General features: G+C 52.3%; 2 protein-coding genes and 1 long non-coding RNA gene across 4 annotated transcripts; 2 read left to right on the forward strand and 1 right to left on the reverse strand.

The window, feature by feature from the left end:
- Positions 1-294: 294 nt before the first annotated feature.
- On the reverse strand, positions 295-10,619 carry LOC118585777. Of its 2 annotated transcripts, XR_004945227.1 has the most exons (4): positions 10,316-10,619; positions 8,610-8,711; positions 699-2,872; positions 295-376 (listed from the first exon to the last, which is right to left on the reverse strand). It is a non-coding gene; the product is annotated as an uncharacterized LOC118585777 (long non-coding RNA). The 2 variants fall into 2 exon arrangements; XR_004945226.1 differs by lacking the exon at positions 10,316-10,619 and having other exon boundaries at positions 8,610-9,358.
- Positions 680-5,408, forward strand: Sf3b4 (splicing factor 3b subunit 4). Its single transcript, XM_036190692.1, has 6 exons — positions 680-1,017; positions 1,395-1,523; positions 1,808-2,350; positions 2,557-2,763; positions 4,629-4,802; positions 5,000-5,408. The coding sequence occupies exons 1-6, from the start codon at positions 984-986 to the stop codon at positions 5,185-5,187; spliced, it is 1,275 nt and encodes a 424-aa protein (XP_036046585.1). The 5' UTR covers positions 680-983; the 3' UTR covers positions 5,188-5,408.
- On the forward strand, positions 9,467-22,385 carry Sv2a (synaptic vesicle glycoprotein 2A). The gene is made up of 13 exons (XM_036190689.1): positions 9,467-9,594; positions 13,056-14,028; positions 15,396-15,576; positions 16,059-16,210; positions 16,295-16,428; positions 17,016-17,105; positions 17,311-17,421; positions 17,590-17,678; positions 18,251-18,415; positions 18,613-18,746; positions 19,398-19,604; positions 20,137-20,296; positions 20,649-22,385. The coding sequence occupies exons 2-13, from the start codon at positions 13,407-13,409 to the stop codon at positions 20,830-20,832; spliced, it is 2,229 nt and encodes a 742-aa protein (XP_036046582.1). The 5' UTR covers positions 9,467-9,594; positions 13,056-13,406; the 3' UTR covers positions 20,833-22,385.
- Positions 22,386-23,550: the final 1,165 nt, after the last annotated feature.

Raw genomic sequence — 23,550 nt, forward strand, 5'->3', positions numbered from 1 at the left:
TCGTCCCCCCAGACAGGGTATGTGTGTAGCCCTGGCTGTCCTAGGACTAGCTCTGTAGACCAGGCTGGCCTGGATCTCAGAGATCCACCAGTCTGCCATCCCGCCCATGAGAAAGGCTCTCTCTTTGTCTCTTACTCTAAGAGATGGGGCAAGAATGCACGATGCTGCTGAGACCAGAGGTTGAGACAAGCAATTTTTTTGTTGTTGTTTGTCTTGTTTTTGAGACAGGGTTTCTCTGTGTAGCTTTGGTGCTTGTCCTGGATCTGGAGACCAGGCTGGCCTCAGATCCGCCTGCCTCTGCCTCCAGAGAGCTGAGATCAGAGGCGTGCACCACCACCGCCGGGCCAGACGGGCCTCTTCAGGCTTCGGTACCGGCCTGTGAACGCACCGGGTCCTGAGTTTCAGCTCTCCCTAAGATTAGTGGGGCTCAGACACTAAAGTCTCTTCCCGTAGGGGAAAGCAAACCGCCTCGAGCTCAAGCCAGGGCCGAGGGCGAATTTGCACGAGGGTTGCAGACTGAGGTAAGGCTGCTTCCAAAGGCGGCCCAGCCCTGGGGGGGGCGGGACCCCGCCACGTCCTCCCCGCCCCACGTCCTCCCCGCCCCACGTCCTCCCCGCCCCACGTCCTCCCCGCCCCACGTCCTCCCCGCCCCACGTCCTCCCCGCCCCGCCGCACACTTCTCGCGGCACAGAACGTACGAAGCTTGGCTCAGCACTTGCATTTGCACTTGGGGAGCAATGTGAGCCCCTGACAGTCGAGAGCGGCATCAAGAGGGGCGGCGTGCTCCTGCCCCGCCCCGGGTGTCTGGACAGACCCAGCCTGTCTTCCCAGACACGAGCCCGACTCCTAAGATGGCCGCGACGCCTTCCGGCTCCTCCCCTGCGGCCGGCCCCGCCCAACGCGAGCCGTGGCCCGGAAGTGGAAGTAGTAACTGAGGTCAGAGGGCGGTGCTGCTGCTTAGAGACGGCGGGAGCCTTTTCGCCATGGCTGCCGGGCCGATCTCCGAACGAAATCAGGGTAACTGGGAGAGAAGAGCCCAAGATGGGCCCAGGGGAGGTGGAGGGCAGATGAGTGCCCGGGGCGCTTCCGCCAGGGTGGGAGACTAGATGCCCCGGGTGTGAGGCCAGCCGCTGCGGGCCGGGCCGAAGGCGGGTGCAGGCCGAGCGAGGCCTGTTCGGGGCGATGCTTCTGCATCCAGCTCCCTCGTGCCCCCTGCTCCCACCGCCGGACAGACCCACAGAGCGCCACCCGGAAGTCCAGCATCAGCAAGAACGCCTCGTTAGACGTCAGCGGGCTTTGTAGACCAGGCAGGCAGGCGGTGGGCGCGGGGCTTCAGTTAGCGTTTCTTTTGTTTTCTGACCCTGTGCTTACCTTCTGCTCCCTCGCCGCCTTAGATGCCACGGTGTACGTGGGAGGTCTGGACGAGAAAGTAAGTGAGCCGCTGCTGTGGGAGCTCTTTCTCCAGGCTGGGCCAGTGGTCAACACCCACATGCCAAAGGATAGAGTCACTGGCCAGCACCAAGGTGAGTGTTTGGCAAGAGGTAACCTTGCATGGGGTTCACGGCCCCGGAGGGGTCTCAGCACTGGTCATAACTCTTGGAATGAGCAACCTAAAGACTTCTTTCCCCGAGGTCCAGTTCACAGTTTGTTTCTGGAGTGTGTTCTCTTAGCTCTAGTCTGAGGTTACTGGGACGGTTCTCAAGTGAAGCGAGATTCTTCCATCTTGTTCTTTGTTTGGCGGCTAGTGAGTTCATGCTTCCTTTTGAATCTCTTCACCTGAGTAGCCCTCTTTTCTTCCATTTCCCAGGCTATGGCTTTGTTGAATTCTTGAGCGAGGAAGATGCTGACTATGCCATTAAGATTATGAACATGATCAAACTCTATGGGAAGCCGATACGGGTGAACAAGGCTTCAGCTCACAACAAAAACCTGGATGTAGGAGCCAACATTTTCATCGGGAACCTGGACCCAGAAATCGATGAGAAGCTGCTTTATGATACTTTCAGCGCCTTTGGGGTCATCTTACAAACCCCCAAGATTATGCGGGACCCCGACACAGGCAACTCCAAGGGTTATGCCTTCATTAATTTTGCTTCGTTCGACGCTTCGGATGCAGCGATTGAGGCCATGAATGGGCAGTACCTCTGCAACCGCCCTATCACTGTGTCTTACGCCTTCAAGAAGGACTCTAAGGGCGAGCGCCATGGCTCAGCAGCTGAACGACTTCTGGCAGCCCAGAACCCACTGTCCCAGGCTGACCGCCCTCATCAGCTGTTTGCAGATGCCCCCCCTCCACCCTCTGCCCCCAACCCTGTGGTTTCATCCCTGGGTTCTGGCCTTCCTCCACCAGGTAAAGCTTTTAGTTTAAACTACACCAGTGAGGCCCTTGGGCGGGAGGGTCAGGAGGCAGAAAAACCCCTGAAGGAGTCAGTTCAGTCAGTGGCCAATGAGAAAGGAGTGAGGTGTGGTGGTCGTAGTGAAGACATTGGGTTTCCGGGGGAGGCTGGTGCTCTGTAAGGTGTTCTTCCTCACCATGAACTCTCATTTCCTCTACAGGCATGCCTCCTCCTGGCTCCTTCCCACCCCCAGTGCCGCCTCCTGGAGCCCTTCCTCCTGGGATACCCCCAGCCATGCCCCCACCACCTATGCCACCTGGGGCTGGAGGACATGGGCCCCCGGCAGCAGGAACTCCAGGAGCTGGGCATCCTGGTCACGGGCATTCACATCCTCACCCATTCCCACCGGGTGGGATGCCACATCCAGGTAAGTGCTCTCTGCAGGGAAAAGGGGCTGAGCTTGCCAGGGTGGCTCTGTCCTCTCTGCTTGTCCTCTGCTCTTTGTCTTGGGTGGAAGTAGTCCAGAGTCCCCTCTCCTTCAGGAAACAAACAGTACATTGTATACTTCAGTGTTCCCATTTTATCTCCGCTTTTTACATTTTCTGCAGAATAGCCTGTACTTAATGTTTTTCCTCTCCGCCTCTCCTCTGACCCCCAGATAGTAGCCAAATCTCACCGACATTTCTGCTGCTGCTTTTTTTGTTTGTTTTGTTTTCGGGATTTCTTTGTCCCGGACCCTGGCTGTTCTGGAACTCACTCTGTAGCCCAGGCTGCCTTAAACTCAGATCCGCCTGCCTCTGTCTCTCGAGTGCTGGGATTAAAGACGACGCCACCACCGCCTGGCCATCTCTGCTTCATAACCGCTGCTGTGCATGTGACTAGCCGTGTCTTCCGTTTGAAATGCTTGTGTTTCTGGTTTTTCCCCTGGGTCTCTGGTCCATGGTTCATGACAAGGCTGCTGCTCAGCCCACAGTTTAGTTTTCTCTCCTGCAACTCGTTTGCAGCAGCTAAGTTTACAACTGGGGGTTTGTCTGTCCTGTCTTCCACTTGTGTATCTAACACGTTTCTGCCCTTTGCCACAAGCCAGCACCCTGCTCTACTGTACATACACTTACTGTGGTAATCTCCCTTCTCTTTGATTCTAATTGTCTGTCTTGGAGCTACTTTTACTGAGTAATTTTTCTAGGATGTTCGTAGACTTTTCCTTAAAATTCTTCTGTTCTCTGTTACTTAACTGAAATTGCCATAGCACTTGGTACTCAGGTTTCTCCTGATGGCCTACTTATTGGTATTACAAACTTCGTGCCTGGAGCAGTTGATATCCACTCTTTTGTCTTTTTTGTTTTGTTTTGTTTTTTGAGACAGGGTTTCTCTGTAGTTTTGGTGCCTGTCCTGGATCTCGATCTATAGACCAGGCTGGCCTCGAACTCACAGAGATCCGCCTGCCTCTGCCTCCTGAGTGCTGGGACTAAAGGTGTGCACCACCACCGCCCGACTCTCTTCTTGTGCTCTTAAGGAATCCTTTTTTGGCGTTGATGGTGGTTGTGGGTTTACAATATATTTCTGGCTGGCCTGGAATACTCTGTAGAAAAGGCTAGCTTAAACTTACACAGATCTATTTATTCCTGCCTCCCTAGTGCTGGGATTAAAAGTGTGCACTACCATGGCAGGCTAAAATTTTATTTTACTTTTTGTAATTTAGTTTATAGTTTTTTGAGCCAGAGTCTCATAGTGCCCAGAACTTTGGTCTCAGCTGTGCTAGGTAGCTAAGTTTGTTCAACTACAACTTCTGCCTCGGCCTTTGGCATACTGGGGATGCAGGTGTGAGCTTCCTGAGACAGGGTCTCTCTGTAACAGCCCAGGCTGGCCTCAACTCACAGAGATCACCACCCTGCTAGGAATTCTCACTGGCCTTTTAGAACTCAGCCTTTGCTTTGGAGTGTGACCTCCACCTTCCCAAGTCCTGACACAGCAGAGACCTGTGGCTGTGTGCTTTGCTCTCTGCATCTTGTGCTCCAGTCTCAGAAGGAGGACACATTTCATTGTCTTGTCTCCACACCGAGAGAACAGATAGTTCTGATGTGCTAAACAAATTGTAGCCACTGCTGCCAGTCACCTTCAGACAAGGCCTGACTGACGTGAAGAGCCTGCAGCGTTGGTGGGTTTGCTGTTGAAAGGATAAAGGACGGGTCAGCCCTGCTGTAATCTTTATGTCCCTTGTCATTTTGTTCTGTTTTCTCTGCCCTGTGTTCCTTTTGTCTCCTTCTCTTTGTGTTTATTTTCTTCTCATAGGGATGTCCCAGATGCAGCTGGCCCACCATGGCCCCCATGGCCTAGGACACCCCCATGCTGGGCCTCCAGGCTCTGGAGGGCAGCCGCCACCCCGGCCACCTCCTGGAATGCCTCATCCTGGACCTCCTCCAATGGGCATGCCTCCTCGAGGGCCTCCTTTCGGATCTCCCATGGGTGAGTGGGTGCTAGCCCCTTTCTTATCCTTCCCTGTATTTACATGTGTGAGAGACAGAGACGCTGCACCCCAGGGTAGCCTGGGCTCCTGTTCCTCCTGCCTCAGTGCCAGGGTTATGGGGTTCTGTGTCGTTCTTACAGCATTTTGTCATCGCCCTGTCCCAGGCCCTTATTAACTCTTCTTCTTCTTCCTGCAGGTCATCCAGGCCCCATGCCTCCACACGGGATGCGAGGGCCTCCTCCACTGATGCCCCCTCATGGATACACTGGTCCTCCGAGACCTCCTCCCTATGGCTACCAGCGGGGGCCCCTCCCTCCACCCAGACCCACCCCACGGCCCCCAGTTCCACCTCGTGGTCCTCTCCGGGGCCCACTTCCTCAGTAAACTTCCATCCTTTGTCTCCCTCCCGTGCCCCCCCAGTGTCTTCATTTCTTGGACCAAGCAGAGTTGCTGTAGCTCGTCGGGGCTAATGTCCTGGCCCTCAGCAGCTCTGTCCCCATTTCTATGTCATTTTTTCCACAGGGGCTTCTCTATCTTCGTTTTAAAATGTTGGTCCTAATTGTTTTACACATGTATAGAGAAAATAAAATTATACTTCTTGTTTATTCTTTGGTGAGGTGACTTCTGGAGAATTCAGGGTGTTATGGGAGAAGTAGTAGAAAAGAGGTCTGTTTGCATCGTAAAGGTTTTCTGCGTGTGCTGCCTCTGCTGGACCACGGTGGTTTAACACCAGACACCTTCGATAGAGCAGCTGTTTCCTGGGATAGAGACCTTATCTTCCGGTTTATAACATGGGGACATTAGCAACAGGAAATAAAATGTCTGGTGATAAGTTAGCAAAAAGTAATATGCATAGAGAATCTATTGTAACACTATTTGGAGGTCAGTTGGAAGTGACAGGAAGGGGCGGGCCATCTGAACTGGTGAATCCCCCACTAGAGAGAGCACTGTGCAGCTTTGAAACAACCAAGGGGGAGCTGGGAGATTGGCTCAGTGGTAGAGGGCATCCTTGGCATTTGTGAGGTCCCAGCTCTGTCCTTGGTGCCAGTGGGAAAAAGATACATTCTTGGGAAAGATGTGTAGGTTGTAGTAAATGAAATTATATGTAATGTGCATTTATGTATTTATACAATGTGCCCATATGTATAGTGTGCTGCTACCTTATCTAAGGGGGTAGCACCATGTGTGTTTGCTTATATTTAAAAATAGATCAATCTCATCAACCATCACTAGAGATGTAGGAAACATGGAGGGAAGCTTTGTTTCTTTTGGGGGGGGGGGGCAGGGAGGAAGTCTTTGTAACCCTTGCTGTCCTGGAACTCATGTAGACCAGGGTGGCCACCAACTCAGAGATACCTCCTGCCTTTGCTGGGATTAAATACATGCACTACCATGCGCAGCTGAAGCTTCCTTACGGAGTGCACTGTTGACATGCTTTTCATTTGGAGTCATGTAAACGTCTTAAACAATAGCCCGGTAAAATGAGGAAGGACAATAGATGTTCATTTTCAGCATATGAGATTTATATCTCATTCCTAATTTTATTCACATTGTTTCCACTGGTGTAACATTTTCCTGGTTCCTACAGAGGCTCTGTCTGCTAGTGTCGAGGATGCAAGCTCCACAAATTTTGCTGTCAGAACTGACACAAGACAGTGAGTGAAATGTTTTTGGGAGCAGGAGAAAAGATACCTAACTTGGTTTGAAAGTTCAGGAAGACTTTCTTAGAAAAATAGTGATGGCTGAAGCTGGGTGGTGGTGGCGCATGCCTTTAATCCCAGCACTTGGGAAGCAGAGCCAGGCGGATCTCTGTGAGTTTGAGGCCAGCCTGGTCTACAGAGTGAAATCCAGGACAGGCACCAAAACTACACAGAGAAACCCTGTCTCGAAAAACCAAAAAGAAAAATAGTGATGTCTGAATGTAGCCTTTTGGTCAAAGATGGTTTTACTATTCAGCCATGGTGGTATATGCTTTTAATCTCTGCATTTAGGAGGGAGGATCTCTGTAAATTCAAAGCCAGCCTGGTCTGCATAGTGAGTTCTAGGACAGCCAGGGCTATATGGAGAAACAAACAAAAAAGATGGTCGAGCCTTAACCCTAACCCAGGCTGGCCTCAAATTCCTGGTCTTCCTGCCTCTGCCAGTAGAATGCTGGCATTAGGGGTTACCCCCCAGCTCCTGGCTGAGTTTTATCTTGAAAGGTGTCAAGCAGAGGGGTGGGCGCTGCACTAAGCTGTGTGTGTTGGAGGCTGGCTGAGGTGTCAGAGTCAGCTGGGGGCTCCTGGAGGCAATAGTGCTCTTCAGCTCTTCACGTGGTGCAAGGAAACCCTTCCAAACAACACTGAGGTCAAAGGGAGGATGCTGCTTCAGCTGTGGGCTCTTGGCTCAGGAATTCTGCTGTCCCAGTTAACATGGTTATCAGACATCAAGGTGGTAATGTTGACTAGGCATTAGTCAACTGGCTGGAGACAGATCTGGATTGGGGATGTAAATGTGGGGATTACCTACATAGACACAGTAGCAACGCTGTGGGACTGCCTGCTGAGAACAAGCAGAAACCCAGTATGATATGGAGGGTTCGGTGCTGGTATCTTCAGCCTGGTACCAAGCCTGAAGAAACTGGAGTGTTAATGAATCCGGTTCAGGGAAGTAGGAAAGTGTAGGTGGTGAGTACATGATTTAAGTCCTCCCTCAATTTAATAAGAAACTGTTTCCCATTTTTGTTTACATTTCAGGGGGGGGAGGTGGAATCAACCCCTGAGTTTTATCCCTGGCTGTCTTTGCCTTTTATTTTGATACAGGGTCTCACTAAGGTGACCTTTAACTTATTCTGTAGCCCAGGCAGGCCTGGGACTTGTGACCCTCCTGCCTCAACATCCTGACTCTTGGGGACTATAGGTTTTTTCTATCACCCTTGACTAACAAGTACAGTATTTCTTCTGGGAAGCTAATAGGTCAGTGCAGAGTATGCAGAATCACTTTAAAGAGAAACAGCTTCCTGTCAGCAAGGCTTGGCTATAACCAAAGATGGGAAATAATGTATTTAAATTAAAAGATGTATTGACATTAAGAAGTTTCATCAATGAAAGCCTAGTAAAGGGCAGGTTCCTGGGGCTCGTGTGCAGAGCTGTTCTGTGTAGCATCCTGGAAAGAGTCCTTCAGCCAGCAGATTTAGAGTAAGTACTTCTAGAGCTTTGGCAAGGCTTCCCAAGAGCTGGGGCAGAGAGCTGTCGCCAGGTGAGTTTGGGATTCATTGGCATCCTGCTGGGGATGGCCAGATGCCATTAAAGATACAAATCCTCTTGTCCAGTAGGTTCGCTGTGCAACTACACACCAGTGGGGATTTGCCTTTAGGGGAGAGTGTTCTGGATACAGCATTTTCAGTCTACGTAGGACGTAAGGCTTTTAGGGTAAACTAGTATCTATTATGACTTTCAATAATGTGAAATTTATTGACCCAAACATTTCCAAAGTCCAGAATTAGGTGCTACAAAACGTAGGTCCCCATTCCTATCACAGTAAATTTACCATGTCAAATGTCATCTGGGAAATCTCTCAGCACACAGACTTCTAGCCTTCTGTATTTAATATAGCTCAACATTTAACCCACATTTAACCAAGCAGACTCATAGTATTACATGCACAAACGACTTGGTGTAGCACCTAGTCCCGAACACTCCATTTTCTAGCCAAGAAACTGAGGTTCAGAGAGGCAGGGGACTTGGCTAAAAGCCAACAGTGTATCAGAAGTAAAATCTGAGACAGACCTTGGTCAGTGCTCTGTCCAAACAATCCCATGGTCTTACCTGGAGTGGACTGGTTCAGGGTGTACATCCTCAAGCCGCCTCTGACTGGAGCAAAGATGGTCACCAAGTGATAGTTCTTGGATCTGTCAGAGTCCAGGTTATCTGACAATGACGCGGGAATGATACAAGAAAAAAAAATGAGAACCCAGTTCACTCCCTCCTCCAGAGGGGAAGGGGTGCTGATCGATGGGATCTTTGTTCTTTTTCCTTGAGTCACTGGAGTGGATGGGAAGGGAAATGTCCAGCTGGTCACACTTGCCAACAAACAAATCCCTTCCCGGGCACCGGCTTCTGCTACCAGTAACTGAATGGAGAAGGAGGGAGGAGGTCGGCCTTGTAGCTAAACAGTCTGGACTGGTTTTGGAGGAGACAGATGGCAGGGACCCAGGAGTCACAGACTCTGGCTGTTGGGTACTGAGACCACACCTTGTTATCCCTGCCCTGGGCTTGAGAGGGTGGTTCTGGATTCCAGGGAGCAGGGTCGCAGGGGAGGGGGCTGTTTTTAAGGCAGCAAGAGCGGCTGGGGCTGGGACTCCTGAGTTCTGTCACCCTGGTTGGGGTGCTAAGGAAGGGGCTGCTTCGTTCATCACCCCCTCTCTGTCTCCCCATTTGCTCTCCTAACCACTATTTAGTGTCTTCCCTTGGTTTCTGCCATCTTTGGCCAGGAGGAAGGGGCTGGGAAAGACTCATTTCCAGCTGTCGCCCTGTCAACCCCCTCATTCCTTTCATTATCTTTTTCCTGCGTCCTAAGTCCCCTCCCCATCCCCGTTTCTTTCGCCTACTCCCCCCCCCCCCCAACAATGGTCTCTCCCGATGCTCACTGGCGCGGGGGAGGGGGGCCGGAGGCGGGGCCGGAGCGCGTGGGGGGGGCAGGTCTGCAGTGCCGCTTCCCCTGCTACAGGAGCAGTCGCTGCTGCCGCCTCAGCCCTGCGGCTGGAACCCCTCCCTCACCCGGGGACTCCCTGACCCCGGGAACCCAGCTCAGGTGAGACCCCTCTCCTCTCACCTCCACCCCGCCCAAGGCAGAAGCATCCTTGCCTAGCTAGCCTTGCAGCCATTTTATCTCTGATGCTTCTGGGGAGGGTGACTGTCCCTGCTGCAGGGGTGAGGGTGGTGGTGGTGGTGGTGGTGGTGGTGGTGGTGGTGGTATCAGTTTGGGGAATGGGCCATTTATTTCCGTTGCTTTGAGAATCTTCTTGAATAACAAATATATGTGTGTGCATATACACATATATGCATGTGTAGACACACATACATTCATAGATACATGCATATATATATGCACACATCTGTACATATATATGAGGATTTTTTCCCTACCTTAGTCTAAGTCCCCATTACACTCTTTGGAGATAATAAACCTGGTGATGGGGTTGTTAGGTAAGCTGGGGTTCCCTCAGACTCCAGTCCCCTCCTCACCTTGACGTTATGTTCTCCCTCACTCCCCACCATGAAAAATGACCTGTTCTCCCTCACTCCCCCCCCCACCATGAAAAATGACCTGTTCTCCCTCACTCCCCCCCCCCCCCCATGAAAAATGACCTTGGCTTGGGCCAGAGAATGGGTCCTGCCTCTTGCCTGGCCTGGGGTGGGTTGGGGCAGAGGAGTAGGGTTGGTGCAGGATGGAAGAGGGGGAGAGGCAGAGATGGGAAGCGGCCAGGTGGGGGGGCTTGGAGCAGGGGAGGGGTGCAGGATGATTCGGGCACCTGTCCAGCACAGGTCCAGGGGCAGGAGCAGCAGTACCATCAATCCTCGTGCCTTGTACCGGAGCTGAGGCTAGGTGAGGGTGGGGGCCCTAAGCCTGCGCATGAGGGGGGCATTCTCTCTGCATCTCTGGCCTCTCCGTCAGCATTCCTTCCTCTGTGTGCATTCTCAGCTGACACTGCCCCCCCAACCCCTCCACAGACAAAACTGGATGCTCCCATCTTCCAAACCCCCGGGGTAGATTGCAGGGGTGAGGCTCAGCCTTGTTGGTCCTGCAGAGGGGTAGAAGGGTCAGTCATCAAGCCGTGATGTAGGAGGGGCTCTCTGGAATCCCCCACAGCGCACCTTGTCTGTCCCTTGTCCTTTTCTGTGAGAACCTCTTGAGAAATGGTTGCCTAATGACCTTGCCACTTCCTAATGACCTGGGATAGGATGGGCTGAAAACCTGGGTGGGCCCCAAATCAAGGGCTTTGATTAGGGGCCTGGCCTGACCTGAGCAGCTGTCCCGACAGGAACAGGTTTGCTTATGAGGTCTCTTCCATATGCCCTTTCTACCTTCTGCAGAAAATCTGGACACGTTTCTTCTGGTCAGGTGAAGGCAGTCAGCCTTAAAGGACTTGGTAAATCCCAGTCTGGTCTCCTTTCCCTCCACCTCTGGAGCCGGCTCTCTTCCTCAGGCTCAGCCACCCTGTGCTGCTTTGCAGGCTAAATATAGCAGCACTTCCTCACCAGCTCAAAGAATTTGTCTTCTTTCTCTCTCCTGGGCTTGTGGGCCCTGGGGGAGCGGGCTGTTGAGCCAGCGTCTAGTGTTGGGGCTGTGGGAGTCTTTCCTACCCTGCAGTCACTCAGGAGGGATAAACAGTGTCGACAGGCTGGGGGACAGCTCCTGGTGGGTCCACGTGCTTCCTTCAGGGTTTGAGGGGAGGTCATGGTTGGCAAAGGAAGGCACTGAGGATGCTTGGTCCCTGAACCATGAAGAAAAGGTGACATAGGGGTCACTGCTCTGGTCACTGCTGGACAACTACTTACAGCTGTCCTCACGAGTGCTTCGTTTCTGAATGACATGGCGTTATTTACCCTTTCCACTAGCACGCGCACATGTGTGTGTGTGTGTGTGTGTGTGTGTGTGTGTGTGTGTGACATTAGTCAAGGCTCTGGCTGGGTGGGAGGAGTGGGTAATTTTAGGGGAATGATCTTGCTCAGAATCTAGGCCTGTGTCCTCTGTTGCCAGGAAGGAGGTTATCTTATTCCTCCGTTTATGGGATGTCTTTTCTTTCTTGCTTGCTTGCTTTTTTTAAGGGGGAAGTCCTAGGCCCCCTTCATTCTCCACCAGCTGCCTACGCAATGTGGTATTTGTGGACTCTTTTTTTCATTGACTCATGAAGAAACAGAGGGATTAAGGGAGATTAGGAAGGGAGACCCTGGAGGAATGAGGCACAGCTATAGATCTTAGACACTTATTAGAATTGTGACCTCAACCAGTCATTTCTACCCCACAGGTGAAAGGGGGCCTCGGTGTGACATTCTGAGGGAAGCAGGTAGCAGCTGGCCTTCTCTTCTTAGCTCATGATCTTCCTTTGTCCCTTTACCAAGTCTCCCTTTGGGGTCCTTATCCTGTAGGTCTACAAAGGATATAACTCATTCCAGCTGTTGGAATTGGTTTAAATACAAAGTTCTTGGGAGGATCCTGGGCATCAACAACCAAGTCTGGACCTCTGTTGACCGCGCCTGCCTCGTTTACTCCTTTTCAATAAAACAGGGAAGGAAGCAGACGAATATTCATAGAATATTCTGTGAGGTTAATTTCACAACTCCAAGAAACAGATTTCCCCAAGTTAGATACCATCAGGTTAAATATAAGGACACACAGGCTCGGGTAAATTGGGGCAACCTGCCCATCTGCAGTTAGCAAGTAGGGGGGTGGGGACTTCAAACGTCATGTGCTTTGCATCCAGCCAGCATTCTCCTTGATAGTATCCCTTCTTGCTATTCACTCTAGAGAACATGCAGAGGTTGCCTGGCTGAGTGATCTTTGTGAGGGATTGTAGGGCATCTGTCTCACTGTGTTCTTTCACCACGACACGAGAGTTGATGTTTTCATCACTTTTTCTATGCCAGGTCCTGTGGTAAGCATATATGCGTTGAATCACTAAACCCTTGCTTCCCTCTTTTAAGTGAGAGGGATCCAAGGCTTGGATACTCAGGAACATGCCATACTCTTGTAGTATGCCAAACCCAAATCTATCTTACTCTGCTGGCTGAGCTTTACCTATTAGGCTAAGCTGGGAGAAATCTCTCCTCAGGAGACCTCCAGGGAAGAACTGTGGGGGCCCCACCTTCAGCTCCATCAGTGGAGCGAGGAGCCTGGTCAGAGGGCTTGTCCTTGCCGACATCGCCCTCAAGCTCTGTGGCAACCAGAATCCTTCAGCTGAGTAGAGCAGGAGCTCTTGTTTCTCCTGGGTTTCTTTGCAGCGGGCCTGAACTGGATGTGGCAGTGATGAGGGAGTGGCAGGTAGATGACTGACTCTGGAGGAAATCCTGTAGACCTACCCTCCAAGGTCATAAAGGGACTTATATGTTCAGTAGCCCCTGTTGGCCCACACCACCATCCCTCTTTAATGGCTGGTGGCCTGTGGAGGTCCCACCTGTACCACATGGTCTAGGCCCACCTCTGGGTTGAGAGGGGTTCCATATTGGCTCTCCTTCACTAGCCTAGTGAACTTGCTTTTCTCTGTTTTCTAGGTCTCCAGAGGCTTCTAGAAGAGAAGTAGGTAGCCAGCCTTCCCTGAAATAGCTTGGCTCCTCCGTTTAGCCTTTCCAACCTGGCTCCCCCTCCCCACCCCCCCCCCCTGCTTCCCCTCTCCCTCCCCCACTCTCCCTACTGAACTGGGTGCAGAACAAAGCTCTTCCCTTCCTGTACCCTTGGGGACCTCACTGGCCAGGCCCTGGTTCCTCTTACTCTGAGCCCAGAGACACCGGACCACATTTCATCTGGGGAGGGGTCTTCTTGACCCGGCAAGTCGTGGAGTAAAAGGCTGAAAAAGAAGCAGGAGGGAGGAAGGTCGGTCAAGCAAGGTGCGCCCAAGCCCCATCATGGAAGAAGGCTTCCGAGACCGGGCAGCGTTCATCCGCGGGGCCAAAGACATCGCCAAGGAAGTCAAGAAGCACGCGGCCAAGAAAGTGGTGAAGGGTCTGGACAGGGTCCAGGATGAGTATTCTCGAAGGTCTTACTCCCGATTCGAGGAGGAAGATGATGATGATGACTACCCGGCCCCTGCTGATGGCTATTACCGCGGAGAAGGGGCCCAGGATGAGGAGGAAGGTGGTGCTTCCAGTGATGCCACTGAGGGCCACGACGAGGATGATGAGATCTACGAGGGAGAATATCAGGGCATTCCCCGGGCAGAGTCTGGGGGCAAAGGCGAACGGATGGCAGATGGGGCACCCCTGGCCGGAGTGAGAGGGGGCTTGAGTGATGGGGAGGGTCCTCCTGGGGGTCGGGGGGAGGCACAGCGGCGGAAAGACCGGGAAGAATTGGCTCAGCAGTATGAGACCATCCTGCGGGAGTGTGGTCATGGCCGCTTCCAGTGGACACTCTACTTCGTGCTGGGTCTGGCGCTGATGGCCGATGGTGTGGAGGTCTTTGTCGTGGGCTTTGTACTGCCCAGTGCTGAGAAAGATATGTGCCTGTCTGACTCCAACAAAGGCATGCTAGGTAAGAGCCCTGTGAACACCCTGCTGCCTCCGGGAACTGCCCAGTCCGTCCCAAAAGCTGTGCAACGTGTACCTAGAGGGCCCACGGATCCTCTGCAAACCTCCCCCCGCCCTCTTCTGGAGGCTGAGTTCATGAAATTGTGTGTAAAGGAGAGGGAGTGAGTGTAGCTGGATTGGGGTTTTCACTAGTGTCTGAGTGGGTGGCAGTTTGCCTAACTGCAGCATCTGGCCATGGTGGGTTGGGCTACTGTGGAGTGCATCTTCAAAGCCTTCCCTCCAGTAGCTCAGTTAACTGCCCTTCCCTGTTGCAGAACAACAACTTTGAAATGCTTTGATGGTATACATGGGAAGGGTCTGGAGTGGTGTGCATAAGGACAATTCAGACATGGGAGTGTCCAGGGACCAGAAACGTCTTTGATGGCTTTTCCTGACAGGCTCTAGAAGGAGGAATCCCATAGGCTTACTGAGGAATTATAGAGGGCTGACTTTGCTATGAACAGGTCTATCTCTCTTGGGGCTTGGTTTGGGCATTGATAAAATGCAGGATTTGGAGATGATCTAAAAAATCAATTCGAGGGGTTGGGGATTTAGCTTAGTGGTAGAGCACTTGCCTAGCAAGCACAAGGCCCTGGGTTCGATCCTCAGCTAAAAAAAAAAAAAAAAAATCAATTCCAATTATGCTTTTTGGAAAGAAACAGTACACTGGGGAATTTTAGGACCCCAAGCATTGGGGCTAGAAGGATAAAGGAGAAATGTTGTATTGGAGCCCCTTTTCCAAGGAACAAGAGATCTCCTTTTCTGGGGTGGGGGAGGCCAGGTGTGAAGTGAATGAACATCATTAGTCCCAGCACTCAGGAGGCAGAGGCTGGTGCATCGGTGAGTTCGAGGCCAGCCTGGTCTTCACAGTGAGTCCTGGGCCAGCCAGGGCTACACAGCGAGACACCATCAAAAGAACACAATTAAAAAAACACTGGACACATCAAACTGGGAGGGTAGAGTGGATGGGGGCGCATCTAGGAATCTAGGCAGATCCATTTTACTTCTAGGTGAGCTGGGGATGAATATTATGTGTGATCGAGGGAGGAAGAGGGGCGTTAGAGAGAGGGAAGGAATGGGGTGGGGGAGGAAAGTAAGAGAGGGTTTTTCTCACATAGTTGCCTTCTTGCCTTTGAACCCCTGCTCTGCAGTGATAACCGTCCGTCCATCTTTGTTCACACACCACTGTCTCTCTGATCTCTGGGTAGACATAGCTTCTAGAAGCTCTACAGAGCCAGTCTGCTGCTGCAGGAGTTTCAGCCCCTAGGTGCTCAGCGGTGGGCGAGCCCAGGCGGATCTGCTCACGGCCCCCCGGTTTCCTTCTCTCCGCAGGCCTCATTGTGTACCTGGGCATGATGGTGGGAGCCTTCCTCTGGGGAGGCCTGGCTGACCGGCTGGGCCGGAGACAGTGTCTGCTCATCTCTCTGTCAGTCAACAGTGTCTTCGCCTTCTTCTCGTCCTTCGTCCAGGGTTACGGCACTTTCCTCTTCTGTCGCCTCCTCTCTGGGGTTGGGTGAGTGTCCACCCTCAAAGATGCTGCTGCAATACACACTTGGTACAGTGTTAGGCGGATCAGGTACACCTTACATATGTGTGAATTGAGTGGATGGTCCCCACCCCCCCCCCCATCTTCAGGCCCGCTGTGCCTGGCCAGGGCCTGCCTGATAACATGCGGACTACTAGCCTGGTCCATCCCTGAGTCCTCTAACTTAGCTCTAACTCTGTTTCTGAGGCTGTCTACACCGAGATCCAGTGCGCCTCTCCGCCTTGCCCTCTCCCAGCTCAGCCACTGCCAAGGTTTAATGCTTGCTCTTTTCTTGCCCTGAGACCTGCTTGCCTGTTTCCTGCCATCCCAAAAATGGTGGCTGGTGGCAAGAAGAGCCTATAGGACATAATGTATGAGATGGAGGTGGGGGCGGGGACTGAGGACCCAGAGCACTGGGGTGGGGATTGGGATGATGAGTGTTTCCTAATGTTAATTTTTGAAATGTGCAGGATTGGCGGTTCCATCCCCATTGTCTTCTCCTATTTCTCGGAGTTCCTGGCCCAGGAGAAGCGGGGGGAACATTTGAGCTGGCTCTGTATGTTCTGGATGATTGGTGGAGTGTACGCAGCTGCAATGGCCTGGGCCATTATTCCCCACTATGGTAAGCAGGAGTCCCCCAGACTCTCCACCCTCCCAGCTCTGCTGTGCTCCCAGCTTCTCTGCTGATTCTGTGATTGTCTGCCAGGGTGGAGTTTCCAGATGGGCTCAGCTTACCAGTTCCACAGCTGGAGGGTCTTCGTCCTCGTGTGTGCCTTTCCCTCGGTGTTTGCCATAGGGGCTCTGACCACACAGCCAGAGAGTCCCCGCTTCTTCCTGGAGGTGAATGGATGGCTTCAGCGGGGTGGGGAGGGGATAAACATGCTGGCTGTGGAGTTGGTGCGCTCCTGTGACTGTGTCCTCCTTCATGTGCCCATAACTCTGGGCGGCTTTATCTTGTTTCCTTTGTCTTAAAATGCGTCTCCAGAGGGGTTTGGAGAGACCCGGAAGCCTGCTCATCTATGGATGGCTTAAGCTTTTGCAGGCCCAAGTTGGGATCCCCCCTTTACATCTTCCTTCCAGCCATACCTGGCTGTGGCAGATTAGGATGTGTCTCCTTCTGTGACCACATACCTGACCGACATGCCCCTCATCTTAGGCTTTTCCTTTCTGTTTTTCTGGAGAAATCCCTAGGATCTATGCTGGCATCTGTTCCCCTGCTAACCCCCCACCCCAACTCTTGCCCGAGTCTGATCATGCCTTGCTGTGCCCCAGCTCGGGTTGATGTGTATCCCCAGAGATCAGGGTTTCGGGGAGCTGGGATCCTTTTGTACTTGGGGATCCTAGAAGCCAGATGGAAGGGGCGGCTTCTGGAACATTGGGTCTGGGAGCCCTGAGTCACATGTTGGGAATTACATTTGTGGTTCCAGAATGGGAAGCATGATGAGGCCTGGATGGTGCTGAAGCAGGTTCATGACACCAACATGCGAGCTAAGGGCCATCCCGAGCGAGTCTTCTCAGTAAGCTACAACTCTTACCACTCACCCCTACAGTCCCCCTCTGGGGCCCTTTCTGGGTGCACATTTTCACCCTCAGACCTCACTGCAGTTCAATGGTACTCCCAAGGCATGTCACCCCCTGCCTCCCGTTGTGCTTCTGAGAGAAGGGTGCCTGGAGTGGGCTGCGGAATAGTGTGTGACAGCTCAGCCCTTCTCTTGCACCCAGGTAACCCACATTAAAACGATTCATCAGGAGGATGAATTGATTGAGATCCAGTCTGATACAGGGACCTGGTACCAGCGCTGGGGAGTCCGGGCTTTGAGCCTGGGGGGTCAGGTAATGGGGGATTGAGCGGTGGGGAGGGTGGAGGAGGGAGGGAGGTTGAGCCCGTGTGATGGTGAAGGTGAACGGGGTGGTGGGGTGAGGTGGAAAAGCAAAATGACATGGAGATCTGTGAGTAGAAGTCAGTGCGGCCACCTTTGGCCCTCACTGTGTCTCTTGTAGGTTTGGGGGAATTTCCTCTCCTGCTTCAGTCCCGAGTATCGGCGCATCACGCTAATGATGATGGGTGTGTGGTTCACCATGTCGTTCAGGTGAGACCTGGGGGCTGATGAGCGACGAGACCGGAGGTGAGGGGCAAATGAGGGGAGACGCTGTCTGTTCGCATCCTCTCGATGCTTTGCCCGGGTTCTCTACTTAATGAATTCATCGAACTTGTAATTCAAGCTGACGGGCATTCTAGTTAGCTGTGCAGACCATGTACCGGGATGAGTAGACATGTCCCAGTCCTTAGAGTTCATAATCTGTCAGGAAGAGATAAAACTAGCTGTTAAATCCATATTCTGTCAGGAATAGACAAGACTAGCCGTGGTGCCACAGTGAGGTAAGGGCATTGTGTTAGGGGACACGTGGGGCTTGGTGGGTGGGGCTCTAAATCCTCAGAGAGAATGGGAATAGGACACGGGGAAGGATGAGGAAATGCCAGGGAGGATGATGAGTAGCAAAGAAAACCATAAAGTCCCCGGAACCACAGAAACTGGAAGGGGTGTTGTGAGACGAGGCTGGGGTGAGCACGCCCCTCCACAGGTGGACTGTTCACCCAGCCCTCCGATGGGGTTCTGGTGTCTTATCTGCCCCATCTGACTCCAGGCCTTTCACTCTCCAGCTACTACGGTCTGACCGTCTGGTTCCCTGACATGATCCGCCATCTCCAGGCTGTGGACTATGCAGCGCGGACGAAAGTGTTCCCCGGGGAGCGTGTAGAGCATGTGACATTTAACTTCACGCTGGAGAACCAGATCCACCGAGGGGGGCAGTACTTCAATGACAAGTATGTGGGGGCTCTTCAACGCCCCTCCTCCTGGCTCCTCCTACCTCTTGTCACTCCGATGAGTCTGAGCCCAAGCCAAGGTGGTTTGGGGCAAAGCCCCGTGTGTGCTCAGTGCTGATGATCTCTCTACTTCTAGGGGAGTAAGTCAGTGAAGGGGTAAGGCTGAGGGGGCCTGTCTCATCATCCTGGTCCTGCAGGTTCATCGGGCTGCGTCTGAAGTCAGTATCCTTTGAGGACTCCCTGTTTGAGGAGTGTTACTTCGAAGACGTCACGTCCAGCAACACATTCTTCCGTAACTGCACGTTCATCAACACCGTGTTCTACAACACTGGTAAGGTGGCCAGTGGGTGTCTGCTCACGGACTGGAACCTTGATGGAGGGAGAAGGAGGCTTCCTCGTCCCCTAGCTCACACTTCTCAAGCCGAGAGTCCCCTGGAGCCTTGGGGTTACTTACTGGCTACCCTCAGTGGTTGAGACATACAATGAACATTGGGTATTTTGATTGACTATCTGAGGAAAATGTCACATATCTTTACCTTTAGCTGTAATTATAAAAGTTCAGTGAGGTAATGTAATGTAATTTTGAAGAGGATAACTGGGTTATTGGGAAAAGGAAGACAATAAAAAGGAATATTGGGTTGGGGATTTAGCTCAGTGGTAGAGCGCTTGCCTAGCAAGCGCAAAGCCCTGGGTTCGATCCTCAGCTTAAAAACAAAATATTTAATAAGGCCAGCAGCAGGGCTCCAGTTTGTAGCCAGCTCAGGTGGACAAAATGGACAGACAAGAGACAGAGGCTAGTAAAGCCTCAGACACGCCGTGCTTCTTGAGTACAGTCTGCTGAAAAGATTGCTCGTTCCCATGGTGATCTTAGTTGATGCTTTGCAACAAGTGCCAGGGACTGAGCTGAGACCCCCAACTGTTAACTTCCACAAACGCAGCAGATCCCGAAGCCATAACCCGCTTCTGTGTCCTGACCTCCTAGACCTGTTTAAGTACAAGTTCGTGAACAGCCGTCTGGTGAACAGCACGTTCCTGCACAATAAGGAAGGGTGCCCACTAGATGTGACAGGGACGGGCGAAGGTGCCTACATGGTGTACTTTGTCAGCTTCCTGGGGACACTGGCTGTGCTTCCTGGAAACATCGTGTCTGCCCTGCTCATGGACAAGATTGGCAGGCTCAGGATGCTTGGTAAGGGGGTGAGGGCTGGGTGCTGGCTGATCAGTATCGAGGCCATGGCAGCTGAGGCAGGCTGACAGTGGGCTTCTCACCTCTTTCCGTGGAAGAGATTGGCCAGAGAGTTCCTGGCCCCCCCTGTCATGTTGTTTAGGGGTGCTGCAAAATGGGGGTGGGCCTGGCTTAGAAGTTAGTCTAGGGGGTTAAAGAGAATGACAGGCAAGTAGATACAGATTTTGAGGTTATGGGTTTGAAATTCAGCTCCGCCACTTAACCTTGGGCGGGCTCTGCCCTGTGAGCTCTCACCTCCAACATAGAAAATGAAAACAGCACCTCTCTCCGAGGGCTGATGTCTCAGAAAGGTGCATCTGAGTCATCAAGTTCCTTGTCTCTTAGTTGGTTTGAATGGATGGCTGCCACTGTTACTGTTAGCAACAAACACAGGGGTTGAGGTATTTTGGGAAACAGCTACCCAGGGTTGTCGCAAAGCTAGCTGGTGGCAAGCTGGGCCATGGCTGGGTTTCATTGCCCTCTCTTCTGGTCCCAGCCGGTTCCAGTGTGATGTCCTGTGTTTCCTGCTTCTTCCTGTCCTTTGGGAACAGCGAGTCAGCCATGATCGCTCTGCTCTGCCTTTTTGGGGGGGTCAGCATTGCATCCTGGAACGCGCTGGACGTGCTGACAGTAGAACTCTACCCTTCGGACAAGAGGTAGTTTGGAGTGTGGTGGGGCAGGGGAGGAGGTTTAGGAGCTATGGGAGGGGAGAAGTGGGGTGAAGGGGGGTGCTGAATGGGAAGAATGTCGTCAGGGGTAGGACACACATCCCTGCTGAGTTTCCCCAACAGGTGGGAGCTTTTCTTACTCCTTGTACTTCTGGCTACTGACCTCACGCTCCTGTCTTCTTTCCGTCTCATCTCCCTCTGTCTGTGTTCCCACCTTGTCCCCCCACCTCTCCACCGGTCCTCCCCTCTCCTGAACACTGCCTGCCATCTTTCCGCTGCTTGTCTTCCTTCTCCTGGGCCCTGACCGCCCCGTGGCTCGGCTCTGGGGCCTCCTGAGCAGGACCACGGCCTTTGGCTTCCTGAATGCCCTGTGCAAGCTGGCTGCAGTGCTGGGGATCAGCATCTTCACGTCCTTTGTGGGAATCACTAAGGCTGCTCCTATTCTCTTTGCCTCAGCTGCTCTTGCCCTTGGGAGCTCTCTGGCCCTGAAGCTGCCCGAGACCCGGGGGCAGGTGCTGCAGTGAGGAGGGGTCTCGGGGCTTTAGGGGTGGCAGGCACACTGTGAGACCAAGAATTCCTTTTATCCCTTCCCTGCCCTGCTGTCCTGACCCCCATTCCCTGTGTTTGGTGTCTTAGCTGTGTGCCTGTGTGCATGTATGTGACCCTGACGGGCAGGGACTACAGGGAAGGCCCCTTCATCCCACGTTTGGGATGAGACACTCCCCACCTGTTACCACCCCTCAACTTTGCACAGGAGAAGGTTGAGCTGCATCCTTCTCTCCCCCAGTGTTAGGGGGGCCCTTGTTTCCCTGATCCGGGGGTTCCAGAACTTCTGCCTTCCCCTTCATTCCCTCTGCCTAGGCCCTGGTGAACCACAGGTATGGAGTTATGTTGGGGGCTGAGGCTTGGACCAAAAGAACTTCTTGAGTGGGAAGGGCCTTGGGTGCCCTCTAACCTCCCAAGGATGCTGGGGAGTAGCAATAAACCTCAGCCCTCTGGCCTCCGTTTTCACCTCAATGCAGGCTACAGATATGAAGCCTGGATTTTATGGAATTAGTTTTCTGATTCTTATTTATATATAAGTTCTGAGGCAGCTTAGCAGGACTGTGTGTGTATGTGTGTGTGTGTGTGTGTGTGTATGTGTGTGTGTATGCCATGGGGCAGGGGTACCACTATACTGCTCAAATATAAGCCCAGGGTAGTAGTTTCAGTGAATACACACACAACACTGTTTTTCTTTATTACCTCCCAGAATCTTCCATGTTGGAGCTGGGAGGGAGAAGCGCTAGCCAGGCTGGGAGGATAGTCCTGCAATCTAGGGAGACCTGGGGCACCTGACAAGGCCTCACTCTCCTTCCTCCTCTAGAGAGGTTCCACCCACTCGCCACAGCCTCCCACCTGACCTGTCCTCCCAGGCAGGAACCGGAGGAAAAAGGGAAAGAACCAGGTGTAAGGTCAAACCAGCAGATCCAAAAGCACAAGGCGTTGGGGCAGGGCAGGAAGCAGGGGACCTCCCTCAGCCCCCCAAAGAGACTGAGCAGTGCGGGACCCCAATGCAGGGACCAGAAGCCTCAGTTTCCCCATCTCGCTGTCCACAGAACAGCCTCTGTAGTAGAGCTGCCCCATCCTACCCTACTCTGTGTGGCTGCTTTCTTTGGTACTCTCCCCTGACTCCCTCTGTAGCTGTGATGTGTTGTAGTTTTTAGCTGTTTGTAAAATGTTAAAAAGTTAAAAGGAAGTTAAAATAACCACACACAAAAAAAGAAAATCCAAATTCACCGTCCTCGCGCTTTCGTCCGGTGCCCTCGACCCTAAGGCCATTCCCTGATTTTGTTAACACTGAACCAGGTGGTGACTGTTTAACTCTGGTGTCTGTGCTCAAAGGACTGCCTTCTCCTCCAGTGCCCAGTGTACGAGTGTGTGCCCCTCCTCACCATTCCATGGCTGGACGTAGCCCTCTCCCTTACATCCCCGGGGGAGACACATCCACTTTCTTGTCTCCTTGGGAACCCTAAACCTGACTCATTGATGTGAAAACTGAAATGAAAAATAAAGGTACCAATCCTTAGAATTCAAAGTGGCTCTGTCTGCGTCCTGCATCTCCACTCACATCTAACTCCCCACGACAGTCTGGAAGATAAAATAGCGTTGGAGAAACAATTCTATCTCCAAAGCCAAAATAAACAACCCCCCTCTATTATTATTCTTGACTTGTGGAATAGGGTGCCTCAAACCTACATTTTGTTTGTTTAAGAAACATTTATTGTGGCTCGTCAGGGTTAAGAGCCCTTGTTACTCTTGCAAAAAGCAACAAAAACATGTATTTTATGTGCATGAGTGTTTTGCTTGCACGTATCTGTGTACCACATGTGCCTGGTGCCTATCACGGCCAGAGGGCATTAGATCCCCTGCAACTGGAGTTACTGTTGGTTATGAGTCACCATGTGGGTGCTGGGAACCAAACCTGGATCCTTGGAAGAGCAGAAAGTGCTGGAAAGTGCTGTCCCATCTCTAGTCCCCAATTTTAAGCCATGTCTTTCGGGAATCCCTACTGCCTGCAGCTTGCCTGGATTTCTTTACTTTAGTCCACTGACGCTTTAACCAAGACACATTACACTTTGACTTTTTTGAGACAAGTCCCACTAGTTAGCCCTGACTGGCTTTGAATTCAGTGAGATCTGCCTGCTGCTCCTCATGCTGGGATTAAAGGCATGCGTCACTACACGGGGCTCTGAAGCCTTTAATAACCTTCTACTGCCCAAACAGGTCCAATCTAGAAACTGTTTACAGTCAGAAACGGTCAAGATCATATACTCAGACATACGCATCTGCATTGCTGGAGTTAAACCCAAGGCTTCAGACAAGCTAGTCAAGCGCTCTGCCACTGAGGCACATCCTCGGCCCAAGCTATTGTCAGCAACACTTTTCTCTGGTAACCTCCAGGTCAGAGGCATTGGGAAGCTGCTTCTGAGCATCACCTGAGCTTCCCTTGAAAAACCAGGCAGTGTTTGTCTCGGTTCTTGTCCTGCTTCAGATGCAGGCATTTCTTTCCTTCCGGTGTAATTTCGGGATTCTTGTAAAACCCAAATACTTCACTTCCTCACGAATCCCTTCTCACAAAACAAAACAAAAACGCCTGCAGGGGCCTAACAGCTGCATAAACCTGATGACCTCAATTCTTAGACTCCCAAGAGTTGTCCTCTGACCTCTACATGAGCGCCACGGTACCTCCCATCACATAC

Source organism: Onychomys torridus, chromosome 6, assembly GCF_903995425.1.
Source record: "Onychomys torridus chromosome 6, mOncTor1.1, whole genome shotgun sequence".
Classification (NCBI taxonomy): Eukaryota; Metazoa; Chordata; class Mammalia; order Rodentia; family Cricetidae; genus Onychomys; species Onychomys torridus.